At 48.1% G+C, this 23,179-nt stretch overlaps 2 protein-coding genes across 5 annotated transcripts; one reads left to right on the top strand and one right to left on the bottom strand.

The window, feature by feature from the left end:
- The first annotated feature begins 450 nt into the window (after positions 1 to 450).
- On the top strand, positions 451 to 4,979 carry litafd (LITAF domain containing). The gene is made up of 5 exons (XM_084571478.1): positions 451 to 513; positions 3,304 to 3,347; positions 3,439 to 3,540; positions 3,637 to 3,829; positions 4,385 to 4,979. The coding sequence occupies exons 2-5, from the start codon at positions 3,308 to 3,310 to the stop codon at positions 4,500 to 4,502; spliced, it is 453 nt and encodes a 150-aa protein (XP_084427604.1). The 5' UTR covers positions 451 to 513; positions 3,304 to 3,307; the 3' UTR covers positions 4,503 to 4,979.
- Positions 4,980 to 5,901: 922 nt separating this feature from the next.
- usp7 (ubiquitin specific peptidase 7 (herpes virus-associated)) lies at positions 5,902 to 22,371 on the bottom strand. Of its 4 annotated transcripts, none has more exons than XM_084571545.1 (31): positions 21,895 to 22,139; positions 17,929 to 18,033; positions 17,639 to 17,837; positions 16,401 to 16,539; positions 16,225 to 16,313; positions 16,031 to 16,139; positions 15,283 to 15,413; positions 15,131 to 15,185; positions 14,962 to 15,042; positions 14,748 to 14,838; positions 14,571 to 14,653; positions 14,370 to 14,479; positions 14,111 to 14,267; positions 13,638 to 13,782; positions 13,208 to 13,338; positions 12,849 to 12,983; positions 12,647 to 12,748; positions 12,334 to 12,439; positions 11,722 to 11,814; positions 9,986 to 10,053; positions 9,797 to 9,897; positions 9,556 to 9,709; positions 9,407 to 9,474; positions 9,057 to 9,165; positions 8,890 to 8,967; positions 8,715 to 8,815; positions 8,465 to 8,564; positions 8,252 to 8,371; positions 8,092 to 8,163; positions 7,912 to 8,002; positions 5,902 to 7,293 (listed from the first exon to the last, which is right to left on the bottom strand). In XM_084571545.1, exons 1-31 carry the CDS (start codon positions 21,989 to 21,991, stop codon positions 7,187 to 7,189), a joined length of 3,327 nt encoding a protein of 1,108 aa, XP_084427671.1. In that variant the 5' UTR covers positions 21,992 to 22,139; the 3' UTR covers positions 5,902 to 7,186. The 4 variants fall into 4 exon arrangements, with proteins under 4 accessions (XP_084427671.1, XP_084427672.1, XP_084427673.1 ...); XM_084571546.1 differs by having other exon boundaries at positions 9,057 to 9,159; XM_084571547.1 differs by having other exon boundaries at positions 5,903 to 7,293; positions 14,090 to 14,267; positions 21,895 to 22,371.
- Positions 22,372 to 23,179: the final 808 nt, after the last annotated feature.

The following is a 23,179-nucleotide window of genomic DNA, read 5'->3' as shown; positions in this document are numbered from 1 at the left end:
GACTCAGCTTCTTGTTCTGCAGCTGAAAAGAAGTTGAATGAACTTGATCGGATCGTGTTTAACGTTTAAACTCTTAATAAAATAAATCTGATCTGCTTCAGTCGCTTTAATGATCAGAGGAGCTGCAGGAAAAAACTCAGGAGCTGCTTCAATCTGCAGGAAAGACACACACAGTAACACACACACACACCCACACACACACACACATGCACACACACACACACACACACACACACACACAGTAACACACACACACACACACACTCATTAATCTCCTGGAAACAAAGGAAAGTGAAGAAGACGTCCTGGACAGGCTTTGGGTTTTACATGAAAACCACTGAGTGACTCATCTTTGCTATGTGTTCCTGTCTTTGTTGGGGGGGGAAGGGGGCGGGGCTGTGGGCGGCGGCTAGTACAGGTACAGGTGAGACAGGTGCAGCTGCTGTCAGTTTGGACTCTACATCAGCTGCAGCTGACACTCAGGTCTGAAGACTGACGGCATCACTACACGAGGTAGGTCTGGTTCACCTTCTACTGGATTTAAAAGAAAAGAGAGAAACAAAGAGAGAGAGAAGAGAGAGAGAAGAGAGAAGAGAGAGAAGAGAGAGAGAGAGAGAGAGAGAGAGCTCTGAGGAAACTAAACTAAAGACGAAGCACGAGGAGCAGGTCAGGACGACGGCTGACAGTGAAGACGTTTTATCTGACTTTCCATCTGAGAGTGAACAGGAAGAGATCCTACAGTCAGGTCTTTAATCGGGTTTTATTTTCATGTTGTTCATTAATGAATGAGTGAATGAATGAGTTGGATCAGCTGTGACTTGTCATGTTGAAGTGAGTTTATCTCTACAGAACATCTTTCTGTGTAAACGTCAGGTTTAGTATTTAAACACATTCAAACTGTTTTTGAGCAGAAACATGAAGAAAAGATTTATTGGTGTTTTTGAATTAAAGCTGGTGGAACCTGTTCCTCTCACAGAGGTTGATGGACGAATGGTGTTTCTGTTGATCAGCTGATCTCAGTCAGGTTCGACCAGCACTGATGTGAAGTCACGCCTTTAGACTCTAAAGACTCAGAGCCTTCAGAGCAGGGGGGTCAAACTCATTTTAGTTCAGGGGCCACATACAGCCGGACCAATAACACGATGGCGTATTTACCTATAAATAACAACGACTCCAAATGTTTCCCTTTGTTTTACAAGTGGAGAGTTCTTAAGAAAAAGAAGTTTTATTTCTGTTTACTTCTAGGGCTCAGTTGTTACGTCCACAACTCTTACAAAATCTGTGTGAACCCTTAGAAGAGCAGTTACTTTTATTGGAAAAATTGCAGTTAATGTCTTCAATGTAATTTTTGCACTACGGAAATTCATCCCACGGGCCAGATTAGATCCTCTGGCGGGCCGGTTTTGGCCCCTGGGCCATATGTTTGACATGTATGCTTTAGAGCCTTTAGTCTTCAGAGTCAGAGCCTTCAGACTCAGAGTCTTCAGAGCCTTTAGGGCCTTTCAGGGCGTTGACGAGTCTCCATGAGAAAGTTTCACATGTGATTTGATTCACTGGATCAAACTCTTCTTTGATGCTTTAGTTTTAAAATGTTCCCATGACGACACACCCACTCAGCGCCTCCGTCAGCAGCCGGACGTCCCACGGCCACGTCCCATGGCCTCTGATCTCACAACTTCTTTTAAACAGAAACACATTTACATTCTTAAGACCCTGAAAGCAGCGTCTGCAGCTCCTCTCTCAGCTGGACAAACCTGAAACCAACACACCCAGTCCACGTCCCGCCAGCTGTTCAGAGACGGGACGAAAACACTGAGTGACCTGTCCTCAGTGATCTGTCCTCAGTGATCCGTCCTCAGTGATCCGTCCTCAGTGATCTGTCCTCAGTGATCCGTCCTCAGTGATCTGTCCTCAGTGATCTGTCCTCAGTGATCCGTCCTCAGTGATCTGTCCTCAGTGATCTGTCCTCAGTGATCCGTCCTCAGTGACCTGTCCTCAGTGATCCGTCCTCAGTGATCTGTCCTCAGTGATCCGTCCTCAGTGATCTGTCCTCAGTGATCCGTCCTCAGTGATCTGTCCTCAGTGACCTGTCCTCAGTGATCTGTCCTCACTGATCTGTCCTCAGTGATCTGTCCTCAGTGTTTCAGAGGAGAACCAAACACATTCAGGATGTTTTAGATCAAACTCAGTCGTGCTGCGTTCACTGACCCAGAGGGACAAATATATCTGATTGATATGATTGATCATCATCAGCTTCATCTTCATCTTCATCTTCCACCCTCAGTGTGACACAGAGACAAACATGCAGCTCTGCAACATTCCCACAACAACACATGGGTGTGTGTGTGATACTGTGGTTGTGTTACTGTGGTTGTGTGACAAAGTGTTCTGTCATCTGGTTCTAATCCAAACAAGGCCACGGCTGCACCTCAGTGAATGTGATGAATGAATGAATGAATGGATGAATGTGTTCCTGTGTGTGTCTGTTGACCTGGACAGAAACAACAAAACAGACAAAGAAGAAGAAGAAGAAGAAAAGTCCTGTTGACCTCTCACTCCATGAAAGTGGTCACATTAAAGAACAGGACGCAGGTCATTCATTCATTCATTCATTCATTCATTCAGAGGTTCGTCTGTCATCGACGGAACTGATTAATTATTGTAGGACTTTTTAGATGAAAGTAGATTGTTGGACAGATGTTGGACAGATGTTGTAGACGGAGACAGGACGGACCAGATGCAGTAAAACCTGTGTTTAGCTTTAGCCTCAGTTTAGTTGATGTTTTGTTCCCATGGTGTTTTAGTGGATCCTCTGGTTCTTATCGTGTTTCAGTGGATCCTCTGGTTCTTATCGTGTTTTAGTGGATCCTCTGGTTCTTATCGTGTTTCAGTGGATCCTCTGGTTCTTATCGTGTTTCAGTGGATCGTCTGGTTCTTTCTCTCTGAGTCGAGTTTTATTACATTTTTGATGAAATCTGAATTATTTTTATTATTTTTTAATTTTTTATTATTATTTTATTATTTTTTATTTTTCTATTATTATTTTTATTTACTATCTTATTAATTACATTCTTATTATTTTCTATTATTGTATTTATTATATTGTTATCATATTTATATAATTGTTTTATTTTTTATCTTTATTATTTTATTAATTTTCTTATAATATTATTTGTATTTATTATTATTATTATTATTATTATTATATTTTATTTTATTTGTTATTATTATTATTATTTATGATACCATTAATATTTTATTATTATTTAATTAATTCTATATTTGAACCGTTTCTCTCTGCAGCAGAATGAGTGCAGATGGAACCCTGCCTCCTTACACTCTACCAGGTAAACACACACACACACACACATACTCTCTTCATCTTCATCTTCATCTTCATCATCATCTTCCTCATTAACCTGTTTCCTGTTCTTCCAGTGGAGGGTCAGGGGAGCGGAGTCAAGGTTTACCACGTCCACACTCCCTTCACTCCTCCTCCTCCTACCTCCCAGGACACCTCAGCCTCTCAGGCCACACCAGGTAACCTCTCACCTGACCTTCACCTCCAGAAAGCCTTCTCTCCTGCTCTGACTCTGACTCACCTTCCTCCCCCTCTCCTCCCCCTCTCCTCCCCAGTGTACTCCAGTGGAGGACAAGTCATCGACACCGGGACCAGCACTAAGAAGAATAACGTGAGCTACGACGTGGGTCTGGGTCGTAACCCCGGGATGATCCGGTGTTCTGGCTGCAACAACGACGTCATGACTGAGGTCCACTACAAGGCGGGGACGTACGCCTGGCTCATGTGTTTACTCTTCATCTGCTGCGGGTCAGTATGAGCTCTTCATCCACTCAGCGCCACCATGTGGTCACAGCTGCTGTCTCTAATGGATCTCTACCTACCGCTGGATCAGAACCATCAACAGCTGCTGGTTGACTTGGAGACATGATCCAGAGTTTAGATCTGATTTATTTATCTGGTGTCAGTCCACATGTGGAGGTGGTCTGGGACACATGTGACCTCCTTCCTTTGGTAGTGTGAACACACAATGAGTCCTGGGTCACATTAAAGACCAGAGACCTGGTTCCTCTGAGGATGAAGCTTCCAGGGTTCAGGTCTAATCTGAGTCTTTGTCTCTTAAATAATATAAATAACGTGAGAGTCTTTCCATCTTGTTCTAAAATCTGGATCATGTCTCCAAGTCAACAAGCAGCTGTTGATGGTTCAGGTGTGAACGAAGCCTCAGAGAAACACGATCCAGTTCACAGACTCCTCAAAGGGTTCCAGATGAGATCTAGTTTCTAGGACAGGAGGAGTTAAAGTGGAGACCAGTTCATGTGATCACCTGTAGTGATGCTGGTGTTGTGTGTGACTCTGCTGCAGGTTGATCCTGTGCTGCTGCCTGATTCCTTTCTTCATGAAGAACTTCAAGGACGCCCACCACACGTGCCCCCGCTGCCACAAAGTGCTGCACGTGGAGAAGAAGGAATGCTGCAAATGAAGGCCATGAAGAGAGGGAGCGGCCCAGTCCTGTCCCTGTTCTGTCTGTTCGTCTCAGAAAACCATATTAAACATGTTACTAGGAAACGCAGCGGGAGTGAAGAGCTGTTGAAGCGCTCCTCATGCACTTTGTATGGAAATGTTCTTTTTGTACATAGACACGTTTAGATTCTTTATGTTAGAATGAACCATGAAGGGACGTCGTTAGTTACGCCAACGTTAGAGATCGGTCGTAAATCTGTCTGTACAAATCAAATCTAGGGATCCACGTATTATAACATATATATATATATATATAGAATATTCTTTGATTACTCAGCAGGAAACAAAGCGTTGATGACGTCACCGTTCTAATGTTCATTGAAGGTTTTGTCTGATTTCTGTTCAGTAGAAACAACTTTGTGTCTTCATGAATGTTCAGAGAGAGTCCTGCTCTCACGCTCAACGTCTTTCTGTTATTTTAATAAAAATATTTAGACCAGAAACGTTGTCGCTGTCTGCGTTGGTTCTGGTCAGAGCCAGAAATGTTCACTGCAGTTAGCCAACAGGTGATAGCATCAAATGTTAGCATGCTGGTGTTAGCCGTTAGCTCCCACGTCACTGACCTCTGACCTCAGACAGAATATATCTGATGAGACGCACATGGAGTCAGATGTAGAGGAGCTGGAGACATTAAGGTAATAGCACCTGGACGGATTAGCTTAGCTTAGCTTAGCTTAGCATGAAGACTGGACACAATCCCTTCAACTCGTGAAGAAGAGCCAGACAAAGCTGAGGTAGATGTTATTTCTGATCTGTTTGTGTGTCTGTAAATCAGCAGCGCCATCATGTGGTCACAGCTGCTGTCTCTAATGGATCTCTACCTACCGCTGGATCAGAACCATCAACAGCTGCTGGTTCTTCATGTGACGGTCACTTCATGAGTTAGTTCTTCTTTAGTGAGTTAACAGAAGTCTCTGCTCTTAAAGTTGTGAACATTGTGATGTTGTAGTTTGGAGTTAGAGACGGTTTGTTCCTCCTCCTCCTCCTCCTGTGGTCTTTCAGAGGAGCTGCAGGTGGTTTAGGTTTAGATAAAAGGAACCTCTAGTGTTTAATTAACAGAAATAAAGCTTTTATTTCTGTTGTGGTCCAGGAGCCGGTGGTGACGGAGGCGTATCTCAGAGCTGCTGCAGCTTTTATCTGAATAAAACCTTAAACTTATTTAATTATTCACTTCAACGTCTCCTCCAGGTCGTTTGACACTTTGAGCAACAACCAGCAAAACAAATAAAATGTTTTAAACTCTGTCTTCACTAGAAGATCAGCTTCTTCTCCACCTCTACACTGATCGGAGGCAGGCGTCAAACTCCGCAGCAGTTTTTTGTTTTTATAGAAAATTTTATTCAACATACATTTTCCAGCAAAAAGGCAATATACAGGAATAGTTGTCGTACACTGCTGCTACACGGAGGATTTAAACTTGGAAAAGGTCAAATTAGGGAGCGATTCTGCAGGTCATCTTCGTTCTGCATGTTTCAACAAGACAACCCGGTGCAGTTAGTCCTGGAAAGAAAAAACCCAAATAGAACAGAAAAGAGAGAAAAGAATCAATGGTACATCAGGAAGAAACAAAACCAAAAAAAAAACCCTACACACAAGAAGTATGAACACCTGGCTCCTTCTGAACCAACAACAAAGGCGTGTTTCTCTTAAATTTTACACGTTCATATTTTTAAATATACAATTCTTAGATGTTGTCTTTACAGAGCCGGCTATGCGCGAGGAGGGCTGCATCCATCTGTGCTTCAAAACAAACTCTGAGGCGTGAAAGTGATTCTTACAATGCTGGTTTCTGTCTCTGCACATCATCCTCAGACCTGCAGTCACTGCTCCAACCACCAGGGGGCGACAGACTCCGCCCACACAGAGCAGAGGGGGGCGGGGCAGGAAGTGTGTGTGAGTGTGTGTGTGTGTGTGTGGAGAGGAAACCTGTCGACAGGTGAGTGCTCAGACAAACCTCCTCGTTTTACTTTTAAACAGATGAATTTTTATTTTATTTTACAAGATCTGAAGAAAAAGGACAAAAAAAAATAAGTAGTATTAACTCCTCCTCCGTCCTCCGACCCAAACTAGAAAGAACTGTAAACGTGGAAATACTGGTTTGTGTTGCGCTAAAGGATGGGAGCAGAAAATATAAAGACGCTGGCCTCTTCCTCAAACATCCTTCATCATCATCATCATCAAACTCTTTATTTAAAACAACCGCGGGGATATCAAGGAACCAGAAAAAGAAACAACAGAAACAAGAGTCAAGCGTCGAGTTCATCTTACGTTTAGTTGACATAAATAAAATGAACTCCACACTCGTCTTAAAAAATTCATCTTCCTCACCGACGGCGACGCGTCGAGAGGAAAAGGTTTAAAAAATAAAATGTACAACAGAACAGAGAGTCGGAGGGAGGTGGTGGTTGGTGCAGTTTATTTGGTGGTTGGAGAAGAATCCGTCAGACGCTGGGGTGTCCAGGTGTTAGAGTGATGAACACACACATACGAGCAACACACTACCTCTCACACACACTCACACACACACACACACGGTCGGTTACAGTCTGTGGTTATGGTTGGTTAACGTGGAGGAGGAGGAGGAGGAGGAGGAGGAGCAGGAGGAGCAGGAGGAGGAGGAGCAGGAGGAGGAGGCGGGCTGCTCTAGTTGTGGATCTTGATTGCTTTCTCCAGGTAGGTGTAGCGACCTCTCTTTGGAGCTTTGTTGAAGTGGTCCAGGCCGAGCCAGGGCCGCGGGTGGGACATGTTACCTGCAACGAGACACGACACTCGGCTCAGACGGAGACAGACTTCCTGTCCATCCTCAGAGGAAGTCTCACGGAATCTCACGAGATTTCACAACGTGAGACGAGACTTGGTCTCCACATGAACTCTGGACCAGAACAACTTTAATCAGAGACTAATTAATTAATGTTTGTGTTTTTATTCATTAATTATCTGAGTCTTGGTTCAGACGTAGAACGTTTAGTCTCTTAATAACTTTTATTTCTGATGACTACGTGGCCTGGAGGAAATTAATTATTTAACTATTTTAGACTCTTAATGATCCTGGTTTCTGGTGACGTGTTTGAATTTAGTTGAATGTCCTGAAAATGTACAAAGATGATGAATAATCTGATCTGATCTGAGTCTCTTCATGTTGGAGCTGATGAACGTCGACCACCAGAGAGAAGAGACGTCTGAGGACGACATGGTTTGATTTCTAAACTCAGTCTAAAGTCCTCCTCATCGTTCATGTGTCTTTGTCTTTAACGGTGACTCTGCTCTCAGAGCTCAGGCTCAGATTTATGACCAGAGGATGAAGGAGGTGACGTGTATTTATGATTTATAACTGTTAACTCCTCCTTTCTGTTTCAGTCTGTTCATACCTGGCTGTGGTTCAAAGTCCTTCAGGTTGACCTCATACTCGTCTTCAGTGATGTACTGATGCCGGCCCATCATCACAATCGCAAACTTGAACTGAGGAAACAGAGAAACAGATAAACACAGTGAGCTCTGAGCCTCTGACTTTAACCTGCTCCGACATTAAATCCTAACAGCTGATCTACCTTCTCAAACTCTTTCTCCTGGATGTCCAGCATGCTCTGGATCCTCCTCATCACCTCCCGGAACGACTCACCCTGCAGAGGGGAGGCACAAAGGGGTGAGTCCAGGCAGAAAACAACCACACAAGTACACACAAGTACACACACACAGGTACACACACACCTGTCTGATCTTGAGCAAGAAGGGAATCCCGAAGGTGCCGAAGACTTCCTTGTGGAAATGAGCGACAGGGATGAGCATCTCACTGTCCTTGTCCAAATCCACCTGGTCCAAAGGAATCTCCTGAACGAGGGAAGCACACGACAGAGGTCAGACCTAGACCAGGACCCAGACCAGGACCAGGACGTCCTGCCAGTAGAGGGCAGCGTCTCTTACCTCTATTCTGAAGGTGCGGCTGGCAGCAGGAGATAAACATTCTAGCAGCTCGTCCTCCTGGTGAACGCCGATGATTTTATAGCTTACTATCTCTAACAGCCTGCAGACACACACACACACACACACACACACACACACACACACACACACACACAGGAGGAAGATTAGTCTCTGCAGACGCTCCTCGTCTCGTCTCAGACCAGAGAGCTCCAGCTCCAGGTCTGGAGGAGTCCACGCTGACTGAACTCACCTGAGCTTCTCAGATCCTTTTTCAGACAGCTCCACGGCCTTTTTACATTCCTCCAACAGGTCCCGCACACAGCCATGTTTGTCAGGGTAGAGGGTGATCTCCTGCAGACAGCTCAACAGTTAATCATCAGTCTAATTCAACGAGCCGCTCCGTGCTCCGTGTGAAGGAGTCTTACCTCCTCTCTGAACTGACTGTTGAGCCATATGGATTTAAAACTCCTCCTGTTCTCAAAGTCTGTTATCTTCATCTTTAGCTGTGGAACAAAGAGGAAGAGGAAGCTGTGAGTGTCAGAGGGGGGAGGAGGAGGAGGAGGAGGAGGAGGAGGAGTGGACCCTCTCCTACCTGCTGGTAGTAGAGCTTCTTGGGCTGCCGTGGTTTGAAGAACTGCAGCAGTTCCCGCAGCGTTCCCTCATAGTTGTGTCTGAGAGGATTCCCTGGACCGTCCCTGTACCTGGCCACCACACCACCAGGCAGGGGGGGAGGACAACGGAGGGGAGGGGGGAGGAAGGAAAGAAGGACGGAGGAAGAGAGGGAGAGAAAGAAGACGAGTGGATGAGGAGAGAAAAGGAGGAGAGGGAGGAAAACAACAAAGACAGGTGGGGGGGGACAGGTTACGCAACATTTCTACAGGCAGCACTGAGACGACTGGTTCAATGAGAGACGTAGAGCTGAGGATGAGACAAGCCTCCTACCCCTGGGACTTGAAGAACTGCAGCAGCATGGGGTCCGTGTTGAGCCTCTGAGCTACCGTCTTGGCCACCTGGCGAGGACGAGGACGAGGACACGTTAAGGTCTGAACAAAGCACGGGACAGACTCACCTCAGCCTCTAAACGTCCATACCTGAAAGTAGTTCATTCTGTTGGACAGCGTCACCACGAAGCCGGGGTCGTTGTGGATGGTCTTGTCACAGAAGATGACGTCCACCCGGTGGTACAGGTCCCGGAAGTAGTCCTTGGCCGTGGGCAGCTCACTGCTGTCGTTCTCTGGGTCGTCCCTGAACGGAGGGGGAGGAGGAGGGGGGTTAAATGTGAGGGGCAGGAAACAAGAGGAGGGACAGGGGTGAAGGACAGAGGACACTCACTTCTGGAAGACAATGATGTCCCCGTCCATGAGCTCGTCCAGGGCCTTGTCCAGAGAGACGTCGTAGTCCTGTATCCGCTCTGTTAGATTGGGCTTTACTTCCTGTAACAAGGAGGAAGATGAAGTCAGACTGATGAAGATGATGATGAAGATGATGAAGAATGAGAGAGGAGGAAGAAGAAGACATCACCTCATAGAGGATAAGGTTAGTTTCCTGCTGGAAGCCTGCTCTCTCACACATGACCGGCAGCAGATCTCCTGGTGGACAAACACAGAGTCACATCCACAGGTCTGGTCAGGTTCTGCTGGGTCTACTGGAGCTGGGTCTACTACTGGTTCTACTGCTGGTTCTACTGCTGGTTCTACTGGTGGTTCTACTGCTGGGTCTACTAGAGCTGGTTCTACTAGAGCTGGTTCTACTGCTGGTTCTACTGCTGGGTCTACTGCTGGGTCTACTGGGGCTGGGTCTACTGGGGCTGGGTCTACTGGGGCTGGGTCTACTGGGGCTGGGTCTACTGGGGCTGGGTCTACTGCAGCTGGGTCTACTGCTGGTTCTACTGGAGCTGGGTCTACTGGGGTTGGTTCTACTGGTGGGTCTACTGCTGCTTCTACTGGAGCTGGGTCTACTGGAGCTGGGTCTACTGGTAGTTCTACTAGAGCTGGGTCTACTGGTGGGTCTACTGGAGCTGGGTCTACTGGGGCTGGTTCTACTGCTGGGTCTACTGCTGGGTCTACTGCTGGTTCTACTGCTGGGTCTACTGGGGCTGGGTCTACTGGGGCTGGGTCTACTGGGGCTGGTTCTACTACTGGGTCTACTGGGGCTGGGTCTACTGCTGGTTCTACTGCTGGGTCTACTGCTGGGTCTACTGCTGGGTCTACTGGGGCTGGTTCTACTGGGGCTGGTTCTACTGGGGCTGGTTCTACTGGGGCTGGGTCTACTGCAGCTGGGTCTACTGCAGCTGGGTCTACTGGGGCTGGGTCTACTGGGGCTGGTTCTACTGCTGCTTCTACTGGAGCTGGGTCTACTGGAGTTGGGTCTACTGGTGGTTCTACTAGAGCTGGGTCTACTGGTGGGTCTACTGGAGCTGGGTCTACTGGGGCTGGTTCTACTGGTGGGTCTACTGCTGGTTCTACTGCTGGTTCTAGAGCTGGGTCTACTGCAGCTGGGTCTACTGCAGCTGGGTCTACTGCTGGTTCTACTGGAGCTGGGTCTACTACTGGTTCTACTGCTGCTGGGTCTACTACTGGTTCTACTGCTGCTTCTACTAGGGCTGGGTCTACTGGAGCTGGGTCTACTGCTGGTTCTACTGCTGGGTCTACTAGGGCTGGGTCTACTGGAGCTGGGTCTACTGGGGCTGCTTCTACTGCTGCTTCTACTGCTGGTTCTACTGCTGCTTCTACTGGGGCTGGTTCTACTGCTGCTGGGTCTACTGGTGGTTCTACTGGTGGTTCTACTGCTGGGTCTACTGGAGCTGGGTCTACTGGAGCTGGGTCTACTGCTGCTTCTACTGCTGCTTCTACTGCTGCTTCTACTGCTGGGTCCACTAGGGCTGGGTCTACTGGGTCTACTAGAGCTGGGTCTACTAGAGCTGGGTCTACTAGAGCTGGGTCTACTACTGCTGGGTCTACTGCTGGTGGGTCTACCGGGGCTGGGTCTACTAGGTCTACTAGGGCTGGTTCTACTGGGGCTGGGTCTACTGCTGCTTCTACTAGAGCTGGGTCTACTAGGGCTGGTTCTTCTACTAGAGCTGGGTCTACTAGAGCTGGGTCTACTAGGGCTGGGTCTTCTACTAGGGCTGGGTCTTCTACTAGGGCTGGGTCTTCTACTAGGGCTGGTTCTACTAGAGCTGGTTCTACTACTAGAGCTGGGTCTACTACTAGAGCTGGGTCTACTGCTGGGTCTACTGACGTGGTTGATCCACTTACGTATTTTGCAGGATATAGGTGTGTAGATATGTCCACAATAATTTAAGCTTCTGGTTTTGGGGTCGTACATCTTCAAAAACAACATGACATCATCTGAGAGAGAGAGAGAGAGAGAGAGAGAGAGCATCAGCACATGAACTAAAAGGTCTGAGGTAACCATGGTAACCTGTACTAGTCATCTACTAATGGATAAACATCAGGAGACGAGTGTCCAGGAGGGACACAAACAAGGAGGAGGACATACTTCTTCTTCTACTGTTCTATTTCTAGTAGATTTGAAGCAGGACAACTTTATTAACAAATCTGGAGGACAAACATGTCCTCCTCTTCCTCCTCCTCCTCCTCATCCTGTAATTTCCAGTCATTAGTCTCCATGGAAACAGTTCACGTCTGATCAGAGTCATTGATCAGGACGGAGACGTGTTAAAGCTCAGGACATGTTTCCCACAGAGAGAACGTATCTGAACTAAAGAACAATAAATAATAAATGACTCTGCAGACGTTGGTGGACATTACTACTGCTACTGATACTACTACTACTGTTGATACTGATACTACTGGTAGTACTACTGATACTACACATGTGGACGGGCGCTGAGGAGGAGAACTCACGGTCTTTGTCAAACTTGGGTAATGTGGCTCCGCTGGCGGCCATCTCTGGATCCACCGTCTCCAGAAATATTGTCCAGGGATTCTCGTTGTCACTCAAGTCAATCATCTGAAACAGGATTAGGACACGTTACCATGACGTCCGATGACGGAGACAGAAACCTGGCTCCTGAACGTCAGAGACTCCTCTGGGTCCAACGACCGGCCTGTTCTCAGAGACAGGTTCTAACAGGTTCTAACAGGTTAAACACTCCCTCCTCTCCTACTTTCTCTCAGAGCTGCTACTGAGATTCTCTTCTGAGACCTGGACACCTACCGACTTGTTGCAGTCGGCCTCGTAGTCCAGCATGGCGGGTCGCTTGGTTCCGTTGCTGCGAGCCTGCATGGGCCACAGCCTCATCTGGTCCTGTGGGAACCCCTGCAGCACAGAGAGGACGGTGATCAACGAGCCTCCTCCTTCATCGTTAACTCAGTTATTCTACAGAGCGGAGCTAAACTCCTCTAACGCCGGCTCTCACCATGGTCTGGGACAGGTTCTGGACAAACTCCTGCAGCGTGGAGCTCTTCAGGACCTTGAAGACGGTGTACTTCACCTTCTCCTCGTCATACATGTCGTTGCCCTGATGACCACAGAACTGGTCCTCTGTCACCATCTGAGGAGGAGGAGGAGGAAGAGGGACGTTAGAGGCAGACGGTGAAACCAGAACATGAGAGAACAACAGATCAGATGAGTAAAGATCCTTCAGCATCAAAACTAAATCAACTCAAATCATTCTGCTCAGATAAAGAGACTTTACAGACGTTTCTTTTATCAGGATCTTTGTTCTCCGACAGTTCACAGGTGTAATCAGCTGGTTCCTAACTTCCTGGTTCCTACCTGGACCTGCATGTACAGGTGAGCCTCCTGGCGCTCCTTCCTCTTCTGAGCCTCCACCCTCTTCTCCTCCTGCAGACGTTCCACCAGCTGCTGGGGGATGTCCACGTCCGTCATCGGCTGCAGCACCTCACCTAGGAGACAGGAGGGTAAAGTGAGGACTGAAGGCCAAGCAAGAGTCTTTAGACGGAGAACAGGGGGAGGGGGAAGGGACAGGAGCACCTCTAAAGTTAGAGCTTTCTCTGAACATCATGACATGACGTGAGACTCCATTAAAGCAGGTGGACTGTGGTGAGAGGACTCTACGTCCCTGTGTCTGATCCTCAAACCAGTCAGTGTCCCGTTAGGGTCTGAGGTCAGCTACAGGCTGGACGGAGGTCGAGATGTGTCCTGATCAGGGGTCGATAAATGATCCAAGGAGGTCGTGACTTACTGAGCTTGGACTCACGGATGTAGACCAACATGTAGGCGTTGGTGCAGTGGCGGACGGAGAGGTCGTCGTCATGTCCGCCGTAGTTGTGTTCGATGGCCTCCTCCTTGGTGCATCGAGACACCACGTCATCGTCAAACTTACACCACTGCAGAGAGAGGAGGAAGAGGAGGAGGAGGAGGAGGATGAGGAGGAGGAGGAAGAAGAGGAGAGGAAGGAGAAGGAGGAGGAGAGGAAGGAGAAGCGGAAACCAGAGAGCACTTAAGACGACCGTTTATTCTTTAAAAAGGTTAAATGTCTGGTTAAATAAACTGCTCTAACGTGTCTCATGCACTGAGAGGTTTGATAACGTCTTCAGTCTAAATCCTTAATAACAACCTGTCCTTCATCATCATCATCATCACTGTTCTATGAATGTGGATGTGGTGAAAGGTGCATAAAGAAATGGTTCTCACTATTGGCTCCTTGACACTCACTTTGCCGTCTCCTTTAGGGTTGAGATAGACGACGTAGTGACCGCCGTGGTTATCGCCGCTGTGCACCAGCACGGCGTGGAGGATGTAGTTGGCCGGGTCCTTGGAGTCCGGCTTCTGGAGGAACTCGTCCAGAGGTAACTGATCAGGAAACTCAAACCTGGAGATGAGGAGGAGGAGAGGATGGATGAAGCACAAAGAGGATCACAATGAGACACTGAGCGACATGTGAGCAGCTGACTCTGCAGCGCGTCCGTCCTACCTGTCGTTAATCTTGATGTTTTGGTCGGTCTGTGGGTCGTACATGAACCTCATCAGCTGCAGGTGAAGGATGGGAGGGAAGGTGAGGAACTTCACTCCCTTCTCAGCTTCCTGCAGAGCAAACACAAACATGTCAGACGTCTGGACTCCATATGAAACCAGAACAGAGCGTTTCCAGGTGTTGGACCAGGTGAGCCCTCACCTGAAGGCCGTGCTCTCCTGCGTCGTATTTGTTGTCTCCGTCTAACTGCTCCGTCGCCACGTAATCTTTGAAAGACTCGAAGACTGGAAGTGAGCAGAGAACAAGTGATTAAACCCTTCAGTCACTGAGAACAGGAACAAGAACATGAAGCTGGTCCACTTTTATTCTTCTACTCACTGTTCTTCTTTCCTTTTATGCTCAGCTGGATGTCATAGTAGTCCTCTATCCGCTCAGACCGGTAGTCCACATGTTTACACTGGATATAAGACTGCAGACACAAACACAGAGCTCTCCTGTCATTAAACCAGAACCATCTACAGGTCACACGTGTCTTTAAGGACAAACATTCAAACGAAGACGACAGGAAGAGGAAGAGAGGTTGAAACCGTACCACCATCTTTCCTCTGAAGAGCTTCGGGATGGTTCCCTCAACACAAGTGCCTTTCATCTTGTTCTCCACGTTGTCCAGGAGCTGCAACACACAACACATCAGCACGTCTCCTTCTATCGTTCTTATTACGCAGCATGCATCCACGTTCCTTTAATGATTAATAACTCACCACTCTGCACAGCTCCTGAACATCGTGCTGCATGAAGCTATCTAGTGTTTCCCACCTTCACGTAAGAAACAGAGCTGGAGTTAACAACCTGAGCAGCAAGTAGATACCACCAGATACTGATCCAGTCACAGAGCTGTAAATAAAAACCTTACCCGAAGGACTTGGTGAGTTTCTTGGTGCCGACCGGTTTGTCGCTGTGTTGCAGCTCGTAGAAAACCCTCTGCAGCGCCAGGGGGACGCTCTTGGACGAGTCATCGCCTTCTGTTGGCATCATGTACACTGCCTGCAGGAGAGGAGCCACGAGGAGTCACACCAGGAGGAACAGCTTTAAGAACTGATGCTTCATTTCACATTCACATTTTTATCTGACAGCTCAGTCGATGTTTAATCCTCTAGTGATAAATCTCTGGTCTATGAGAGGAGTGTGAGGATTTAAAAGTCTGAGGACACATGAAAGATGAGAGGATGGAGCAGACGCCACAAACCTCTGGTTCTAATGACGTTTTAGTTTCATGTAAAACAGTTTTAGCTCTGCTCAGACTATAGATGACGCCTGCAGGTTGGACACGTTAATGCTCGTTGTTGTTTTTGATGTGGACACATGAGAACAATCATGCTGCTGAAGCTCGGACTGGAAATCACTACGGATGTTCAGATTAGATTCACTCAGAGATATTTCAGTATTTAAGTTGTGTCGGTTCCAGAGGTCTGTGGCGTCTCCTCTAGTTTCTCATCTTTCATCCGTCCTCAGACTTTTTAAATCCTGACGCTGCTCTCAGAGCCGGAGCTTCTGTCCTGATCTGGACTCAGATTTATCACCAGAGGATGAAGGAGACGGTTATTATTTTTCTTTAGACGTGGTCCTGACTGACAGACAAACACAGGACGATGGAGCCTTACCCGCCGTAGCTGATTAGTGAAGAAGAGCGTCTGTAGCAGGCTGTTCATGTAGCAGGTGGCTCCCTGGTTCTTTAGTCCGACGTAGCCCGTGTGTTTCTTCGAGTCCCAGCTGGTTTCAGACAGAAAACTGATGTTAGAGCCATGAATCACAGAGTGGGAGAAAATAAGAGCAGCTCAGAGAGACGAGGACATACGCCACGCCGTGCGGGGCGTCCGCCTGGACGTAGACTTCAAACGTGACTTTATCGTCGTCAACGAAGCCCCTCTCTGGATCGGTCACGTCCTGAAACAAGCACAGCAGCTCACGTCATGAGAGCAGGTAGGAATGAAACACACTCAGGCTCATCTGCGTCCTGGTCTCAGTACTTACGCTCCAGGACATGAAGTTGGAGAATCCCCAGTCGTTCTCTTTGTGGAAGAACAGGTGACTGATCCGGCGGCTGAACGACTTCTCATCGTCTTTGTAGTTGATGATCTTGAGCATGGCCTGAGCGTGGCAGGACCATGACCTGGAAGACCAACGACACACCTTTAGAGAGGAGCTCAACACATAAACACACACACACACACCTGAACAACTTTATTAATCCCTCCTCTCTGAATGAACCTCATTCATATTTACAGCCTAATCCAGACTAACAACAGCTGATCGTTTCCTTGGAGACATTTAAAAGCTTTAGTTCTCTGTCAGAACTAAAGATCAGTTTTAAACACCACATCGTTTTACTGATCATTTCTCCTCCTGTCTCCTGTCAGACGTTTAAAAGACAACAGTTAGAGAAGACAGAGGCTTTAACATCTGGGCTGGAGGAGGACGGAGGAGACACCAAACAAACAAACTGATTCACATCAATCAATCCACAGAAACACGAGCGGCTTGAATCTGTTCCTAAACTAACTTTCCAGACTTCCTAGCGTCTGTCCACTAGTTTATCTTCTCGTCATCTTGTCCCAGTCTCCTCCTCTCACCTGACTACACCAACGTCTGAGTTTAGGTTTAGTTCCATGTCCCTGTTTGTTCTCTCAGATACCATCAGATCAGTTTTAGTGTCATCAGAGTTAAGTTCCTGCTTCAGGTAAACTTTAGTGCAGCTGTTCACAGCACCACTAACCAGCACAGGGTCAATACAAACCACTGATCATTTTCTCTTAGGACGGGAATCGAGAACCAGCTTAGAACCAGCTCCAGTTTTTATGATTGATCAGAATTAAACACCTCTAATGTTACTGATTCCTCTAAATGTTACTCTCACTCTTAGTATTTACTGAAAATAACTTCTCAGAGTTCTCTAACACACTAACTACACGTCTCTACGTTCACACAACCAGCAACACAAAGGCTGATTTCCTGCCGGCAGCGTTTCCATCATAGTCTGAGAACCAATCAGAAACAGTCTGACACGTCTCCTTGAACCTGGACGTCTCTTTGTGTCTGATGCTACCACATCCAGAGAGTTAAAACGTTTTCATCCAGACTGAGTCCTGACAGATAATAAAACCCTGCAGGGCGACTCCTCCACTCAAACCTGATCAGGAATCAACAAAGAGCTGGATCGACAAGCAGAACCGACAACGGCGCCGTTACTGATCAGATCTAAGGACACCTACGTGGAGTCTGACTCTGCGTTGCACTGTAGGAAGAAGCCGACGCTCTTCTGGTGAGGCCGGTCCGGATAGAAGCGCGGCATCACCATGATCTTCCAGGGAAGGTTCCGGACGAAGCAGGACGGGCTGAGCACCGACTCGCTCAGGCGGCTGAAGCGCTCCACAACAAACCGGAAGGTGGCCTCCGACCGCCAGCTGGTGTCTGAGGGAAAGAGGCAAGACCAGACGCTCGTACTGCGCTCTATGACTTTCACAACACAATATTAAGACTTCTGGACAGTCGTCCTCCTCACCGTCCTCCATGTCCTCCTCTGTGTTGTTGTGTCCATCTGCCATGGCCACATTACCGTTGATCACTGGGTTGGCGGGGATTCTTGGAGGGTCGTCTGTGTCTCCAGCTAAACAGGGAGGAAAACAAAGTGAGAAGACTGTAGCCAGGCCGTCCATGCTAGCAGCACGTTAGCATAGAGACATGTCTCCATGCTAGCAGCACATTAGCATAGAGACGTGTCTTCATTTCAGAAACACGGAGTCAAAAATGATCAATAAAACATGGAAATATCAGTGTTTACTCTTTATTATCCACAAACAGTCAAATCTGTTTCTGATAAGACTTCATACGATAAAACTGGAGCTATTTTCTTTCACGTCTTTGGAGGCGAGATCAACCACGTGGCTTCACCCCGTTTCTACACTTTGGGAAAACCCTGCTGAGACGAGTCCGTGTGTGAAGACAGTCGGCTGAGTAACTCTAGACACGATGCAGGATTAAGCTGCAAGTCATCGCTCAAACAAAAACACACGCGCCCAGAGGACGACAATTATCCCGGCCAAATGGGACGGCTCGACGCTCGTCTATCCAAACACACGGAGGAGAGAACCAGAGCCGGGGGGAGGGGGGGGGGGTCTGCCGGGACGCCGTGAGGACGAGCGATACCACACAAGAGAACAACGACGGCATCAACCAACATTAATGTCCTCAGACACGGCCAGGTAACGTTACTGACCCAGTCCTCCAGGAGACTGACCTCCTTTCCCCAAGTGGATTACACCCTGCTAATGTGGTCTGTCAGTCAGCTCCATGACAAGGTCTCGTCCCGCCTGCGTGCGTCCTCCTCTGAGGAGCTTCTACGGGTGGATCTGAAGTGGAGCTGGAGGTCAGACTTTAAAAACTACAGCGAAATCACAAGCACCTAAAACAGACTGGGACATGTATAATACACACTCACCGGCCAGTTCATTAGGTACACTCGTCAAAACACCGTAAACGTAACAGTCCTGCAGGTTCTGGCGTTCAGCATCAGTTTCTAATAAGTGAGAGAGTGTTTTCACTGTGGTTTGTAGAAATACTGCATCGTATTTACAGCTGCAACAACTCACGGACGTGTCGCCGTGTTTACTGAAAATAAAATAAAAAACAAAGACACTCTGAATCTAAACGGATTAAATCCCAAAAGAAGTTCCTAAAACGGAAACCTCTCTCCACTGCAGCTGAGCCGCTGAGCATCTGGACCGCTACAGAGCGCTGGAGCCGGCGTCGTGTTTCAGACACTGGTGATGCTAATGGTGATGCTAATGGTGATGCTAACAGCTAGCATGGCGGTGCTACGTTCCATCAGCCTGCACGTGTAGACCTCTAAAACTAAACCAGGTGGACTGGCAGGAACGTTACGCTCTGAGTGGGTGTTAGCAACCGTTAGCAGTGGTTAGCATCACAGCCTGAAGGTTGTGGGTTCTAACCTGCTGGTCGGGCCGTGCCTCACACAGACGTGACTGTTACAGACACTTCAGCGTTTAATCCAGTTTAACGGCACCACAAACTCCATCCTCCAACGATCGTCCAGTTATATTCTCACCTTTCACTGTTTCTACATCAGTGCAACATTATTTAGATTAGAGTGACTTTAGTGTACCTAATGAACTGGACAGGGAGTTCATCCATTTCCAAAAAGCTCCACGGTCATTAATCTGAATGAACTGCAACAGTAGTCCTTCTTAAATCCACAGCTTCTGCACCTGATAAAGGTTCTCCGGATAAAGGTTCTCCTGATAAAGGTTCTCCTGATAAAGGTTCTCCTGATAAAGGTTCTCCTGAGAAACAACTTTACGCTGAGCCGACAGAAGAACACCTCCAGATGTGTGTCTGGCACATCAACAGAGCGGTAACAGAGCAGCTGATCCCGTTACAATGACTTGGCACTCAGAGAAGCCGTTTGGTGCATCAGACGATACTGAGCTGTGGTCAGATCACGGACCGACACCGTAAACAACATCCACATCCAGGATAGCCCCCAAGTCACGTCCTCTCAGTGTTTATGTTCATTACAGGGAGGCAGAGCAGCAGAAGCTATTCACAGCGATGCGATGGTTGAACCCTCTGCAGCTCATAAAGGAAATGCAGTGTGGGCTGCCGTCAGCGGTCAGTTTATCATGTCAGCTTGTTTTCACCGTCCTTGTAAGGCTGCAGGGTGGAAAAAGAGGCTGTCTGCTAAATGCACCTGCTGCACAACAAACAACACACTAAAACAATGCTCTATATATTTAATGTGTATGTGTCGTTGAGTAAATACGTGTGGAGTGAGAGCAGAGGATGAATGACGCAGTGAGGCTGAGGCTCCTCGGCCTCTCCTCTCACTAAAGTTAACATCAGTAGAAACTAAATTAAAATGCTGCTGATGCGGATGTTCTGAGCCGCTGGTTCTCCTCTCAAAGGGCTGAGCCAGACTCCAAACCGAAACAACAAAAAAAAAAAACACAGATCATTAAAAATGGCGAGCCCCATGCCTTTCGGTCCTCCATACAATGAAGCAGCAAATCCCCGCGCTGCCCCGGTCCGGGCCTGGCTTACCGCAGCGGCGGCGGCTACCGTTACCCGCCAGCACCGGCACACGTTTCACACAACAGCTCACACTAAACCACGGAATAACTGACGGCGGACGTTTCTGTTCTTATTTCTGGTAAAACATGTTAAAACACAGGAACTCCAGCAAATCAGGATTGACGCATCTGCGCTGCCGTTAGCCACCTAGCAAACACTAGCTCCACATTCATCCGTAGGCCTTTATTAGCCGACGTTAGCTGGACCCACTGGTGCCCACATAGAAGCTAGGATTAATGCCAGAGGAATCATCATCATCACAGTCGGTAAATTACGTGAAAACTCTGGAAAATCGCAGATTAGGCGATGCTAATGTCCAAGGCCTAACATTCAGGCTGGAGCCAAAATCTAACGATGCAAAATACAAGCCACCATTTTGGGACGCCACACACCCCCTCCGCGAGCGTTAGCTGATCAGCTAACTAGCATGCTAGCTAGCTTATGACCGTAACGAGGTTGGCCTCGATGCTAATTGCCTAGCTTACAATTAGCTAGCAGTGTTCGTTGCGTTTTTACAAGCTTAATTTGCGATTTAAGCAATAAAACCGACACTTTGCGCTGAAACAGTCACCAGATAAATATTAATCTGACAGATTTATTAGATTACTGGAGCAGTTACGCGTCCGTTGGCAGGTTTTATCCGGATATCATTAGCTACTCTGCAGACCCACATTTAACGTACAAGCCATTAGACACGATGCTAACACACCATCTTTTAACGACTGTTTCACGTACAATGATCGTTAACGGGATATTTTACCGTTACCAGTAAAACGTACACAGACAATGGCACATTATTCACCGAAAAGTTAAGTTGGATGCTGACCGCAGCGGTGGATAACTGTCAATTTAACCCGAGGCCCGCGGTGAAGAAGGAGATTAATTTACCGTGTTCGTTGCGGGACTAACGGGAACTCTTGTTTACAGTTCGGTTAACGACAAACAGCAGGGCTCGGGCTCGGTCGGTGTGGATAATAAACGGTGAACTGCACCGGACAACTTGTCACAGCGACGAACAAACCTGCACCGGGTTATTTGGGATCCCAGCCGCCGGTCAGAATGAATGATTTGTGGCTAATGTGCGACTAAAAGACCGGGTTTGGTGTTTATCTAGTCGGTGATGGAGAAGTTCCACCGCACGGAGAGAAATAAAAGCTCCGTTTGCTTATAACGCAAAATGAGGTCAGCTCCACACAAGTCTGCAGCAACGGACGCACAATCAGCAAAAAAAAAAATGCAGCCGGCTATCGGAGCTAGCTTCGGGCCTTCGTGTTTACTGTGATGTGGAGCTCCTCTTGCACGGACAAATCTCCGTGCATTTATCGTGCAGCTGTTAAATAATGACCGGGAAGCCGTGCAGCCTCCTGCCACCTTTACTCACCTTCCATCTCCATGTCCTCCGGCTCGCTGAGCTGCTGCTCGCCGGCTTTCTGCTGCTGCTGCTGCTGCTGCTGCTGCGTGTGGTGGTGATGGTTCATGTTGGCAGCTGTTGTTGTTGTGGTGGAGGTGGTGGTGGAGGAGGTGGTGGTGATGGTGCGGGGCTCTCGGTTACCCTCGACCTTGTCCAGCGTCGGCTCGGCGGGGAACCGGGTTCTGGACTGCTGGTGAGGTGTGGTGGGATGCGGAGGTGGGGCGGACAGGTCGAGCCTCGGCGGCCGGGCCTGCTCTGCTGCGACCTCGGCCTTGTCCGCTGTCAGCGCCGGGGAGTGAGGAGGGGAGGTCGGCGGGGGAGCGGGTAGAGAAACGCGGACGTATTTGCTCGCTATTCGCCCAATCTCGGCGCCTTTGGGGGGTGCGAGTCGCTGGCTGACGGCGGGGGTCGGGATGGATGGATGGACCGGGGCTCCGACGAGGGAGGCCCGCGGAAATTAGCTAAATCAATCCGGCTTTACCCCTGGCAATGTGGGGCAATAAGAGGACTCCTGAGCTACCTGACACTCGGCAGCCAAATGGCGATAAAGGTACAACAATGAAAACAAAGGCTCATTTGATAAAGACACACATTCAACAACTCTGCCTGCGGTATCTCCAGTCCGGGTGCTCCTCCGATTGTCCCTCGGCTGGAGGAGAGCGGAGGGAAGAGCTATCCATTCAAACCCGCTTCCACTTCGGAATCGCACTGACGTTAATTTGGAAGTTGGCGGAGACGAGAGTTGCCAGAGGCCGACATAAAGCGCAGATTACCCCCCCGAACCGGCCCTAACACGATACACGGCCGAACGCGGCGCCTCGTCGCATTTCTAGCTAAGCTCCAGGAATGTGCCCGGTCATACAACGCTAACCCGTGCGGCTCTCAGCCCGCTCCTCCCGTGGTTTGTGATGTGTTGAGTCGAAGGTAAATCTCAAAATGGCGGCCGCGCTTCTCTCTGAAATGTCACATCCGCATGGAGATCCAAACACGGCCCAGCCCCGGCCAGCTCCATGTGGTCCGGACCTCCGCCTGGGAATAAAACACAAATACACGGCTTTAATTCACCTCTGAGGACGCCCCGGTGATTATACACACATATATATATATGTATTTATATATATATATGATAGAATGGGCCCCAACGAGCAGGAAACGTTGACTTGATTCACTTCATTATTATCATATGAGACAGTTTTTATTCAGTTAACTTGAGCGTTGTTAATTAACCAGCTGCACTGACTAAACACTGACCAAA

Source organism: Chelon labrosus (genome assembly GCF_963514085.1).
Source record: "Chelon labrosus genome assembly, chromosome: 21".
NCBI lineage: Eukaryota > Metazoa > Chordata > Actinopteri > Mugiliformes > Mugilidae > Chelon > Chelon labrosus.
This window is presented reverse-complemented; position numbering and strand designations above follow the sequence as displayed.

Coding starts and splice junctions, on each gene's coding strand:
- usp7 (XM_084571547.1), bottom strand. CDS start 21,991: ATGAACCATCACCACCACACGCAGCAGCAGCAGCAGCAGCAGCAGCAG. Junction 12,440..12,646: donor AGGCCGACTGCAACAAGTCG/GTAGGTGTCCAG, acceptor ATCCTGTTTCAG/ATGATTGACTTGAGTGACAA. Junction 7,294..7,911: donor GGACTTTGAACCACAGCCAG/GTATGAACAGAC, acceptor GTCTCGTTGCAG/GTAACATGTCCCACCCGCGG.
- litafd (XM_084571478.1), top strand. CDS start 3,308: ATGAGTGCAGATGGAACCCTGCCTCCTTACACTCTACCAG. Junction 3,541..3,636: donor AGCCTCTCAGGCCACACCAG/GTAACCTCTCAC, acceptor TCTCCTCCCCAG/TGTACTCCAGTGGAGGACAA. Junction 3,830..4,384: donor TTACTCTTCATCTGCTGCGG/GTCAGTATGAGC, acceptor ACTCTGCTGCAG/GTTGATCCTGTGCTGCTGCC.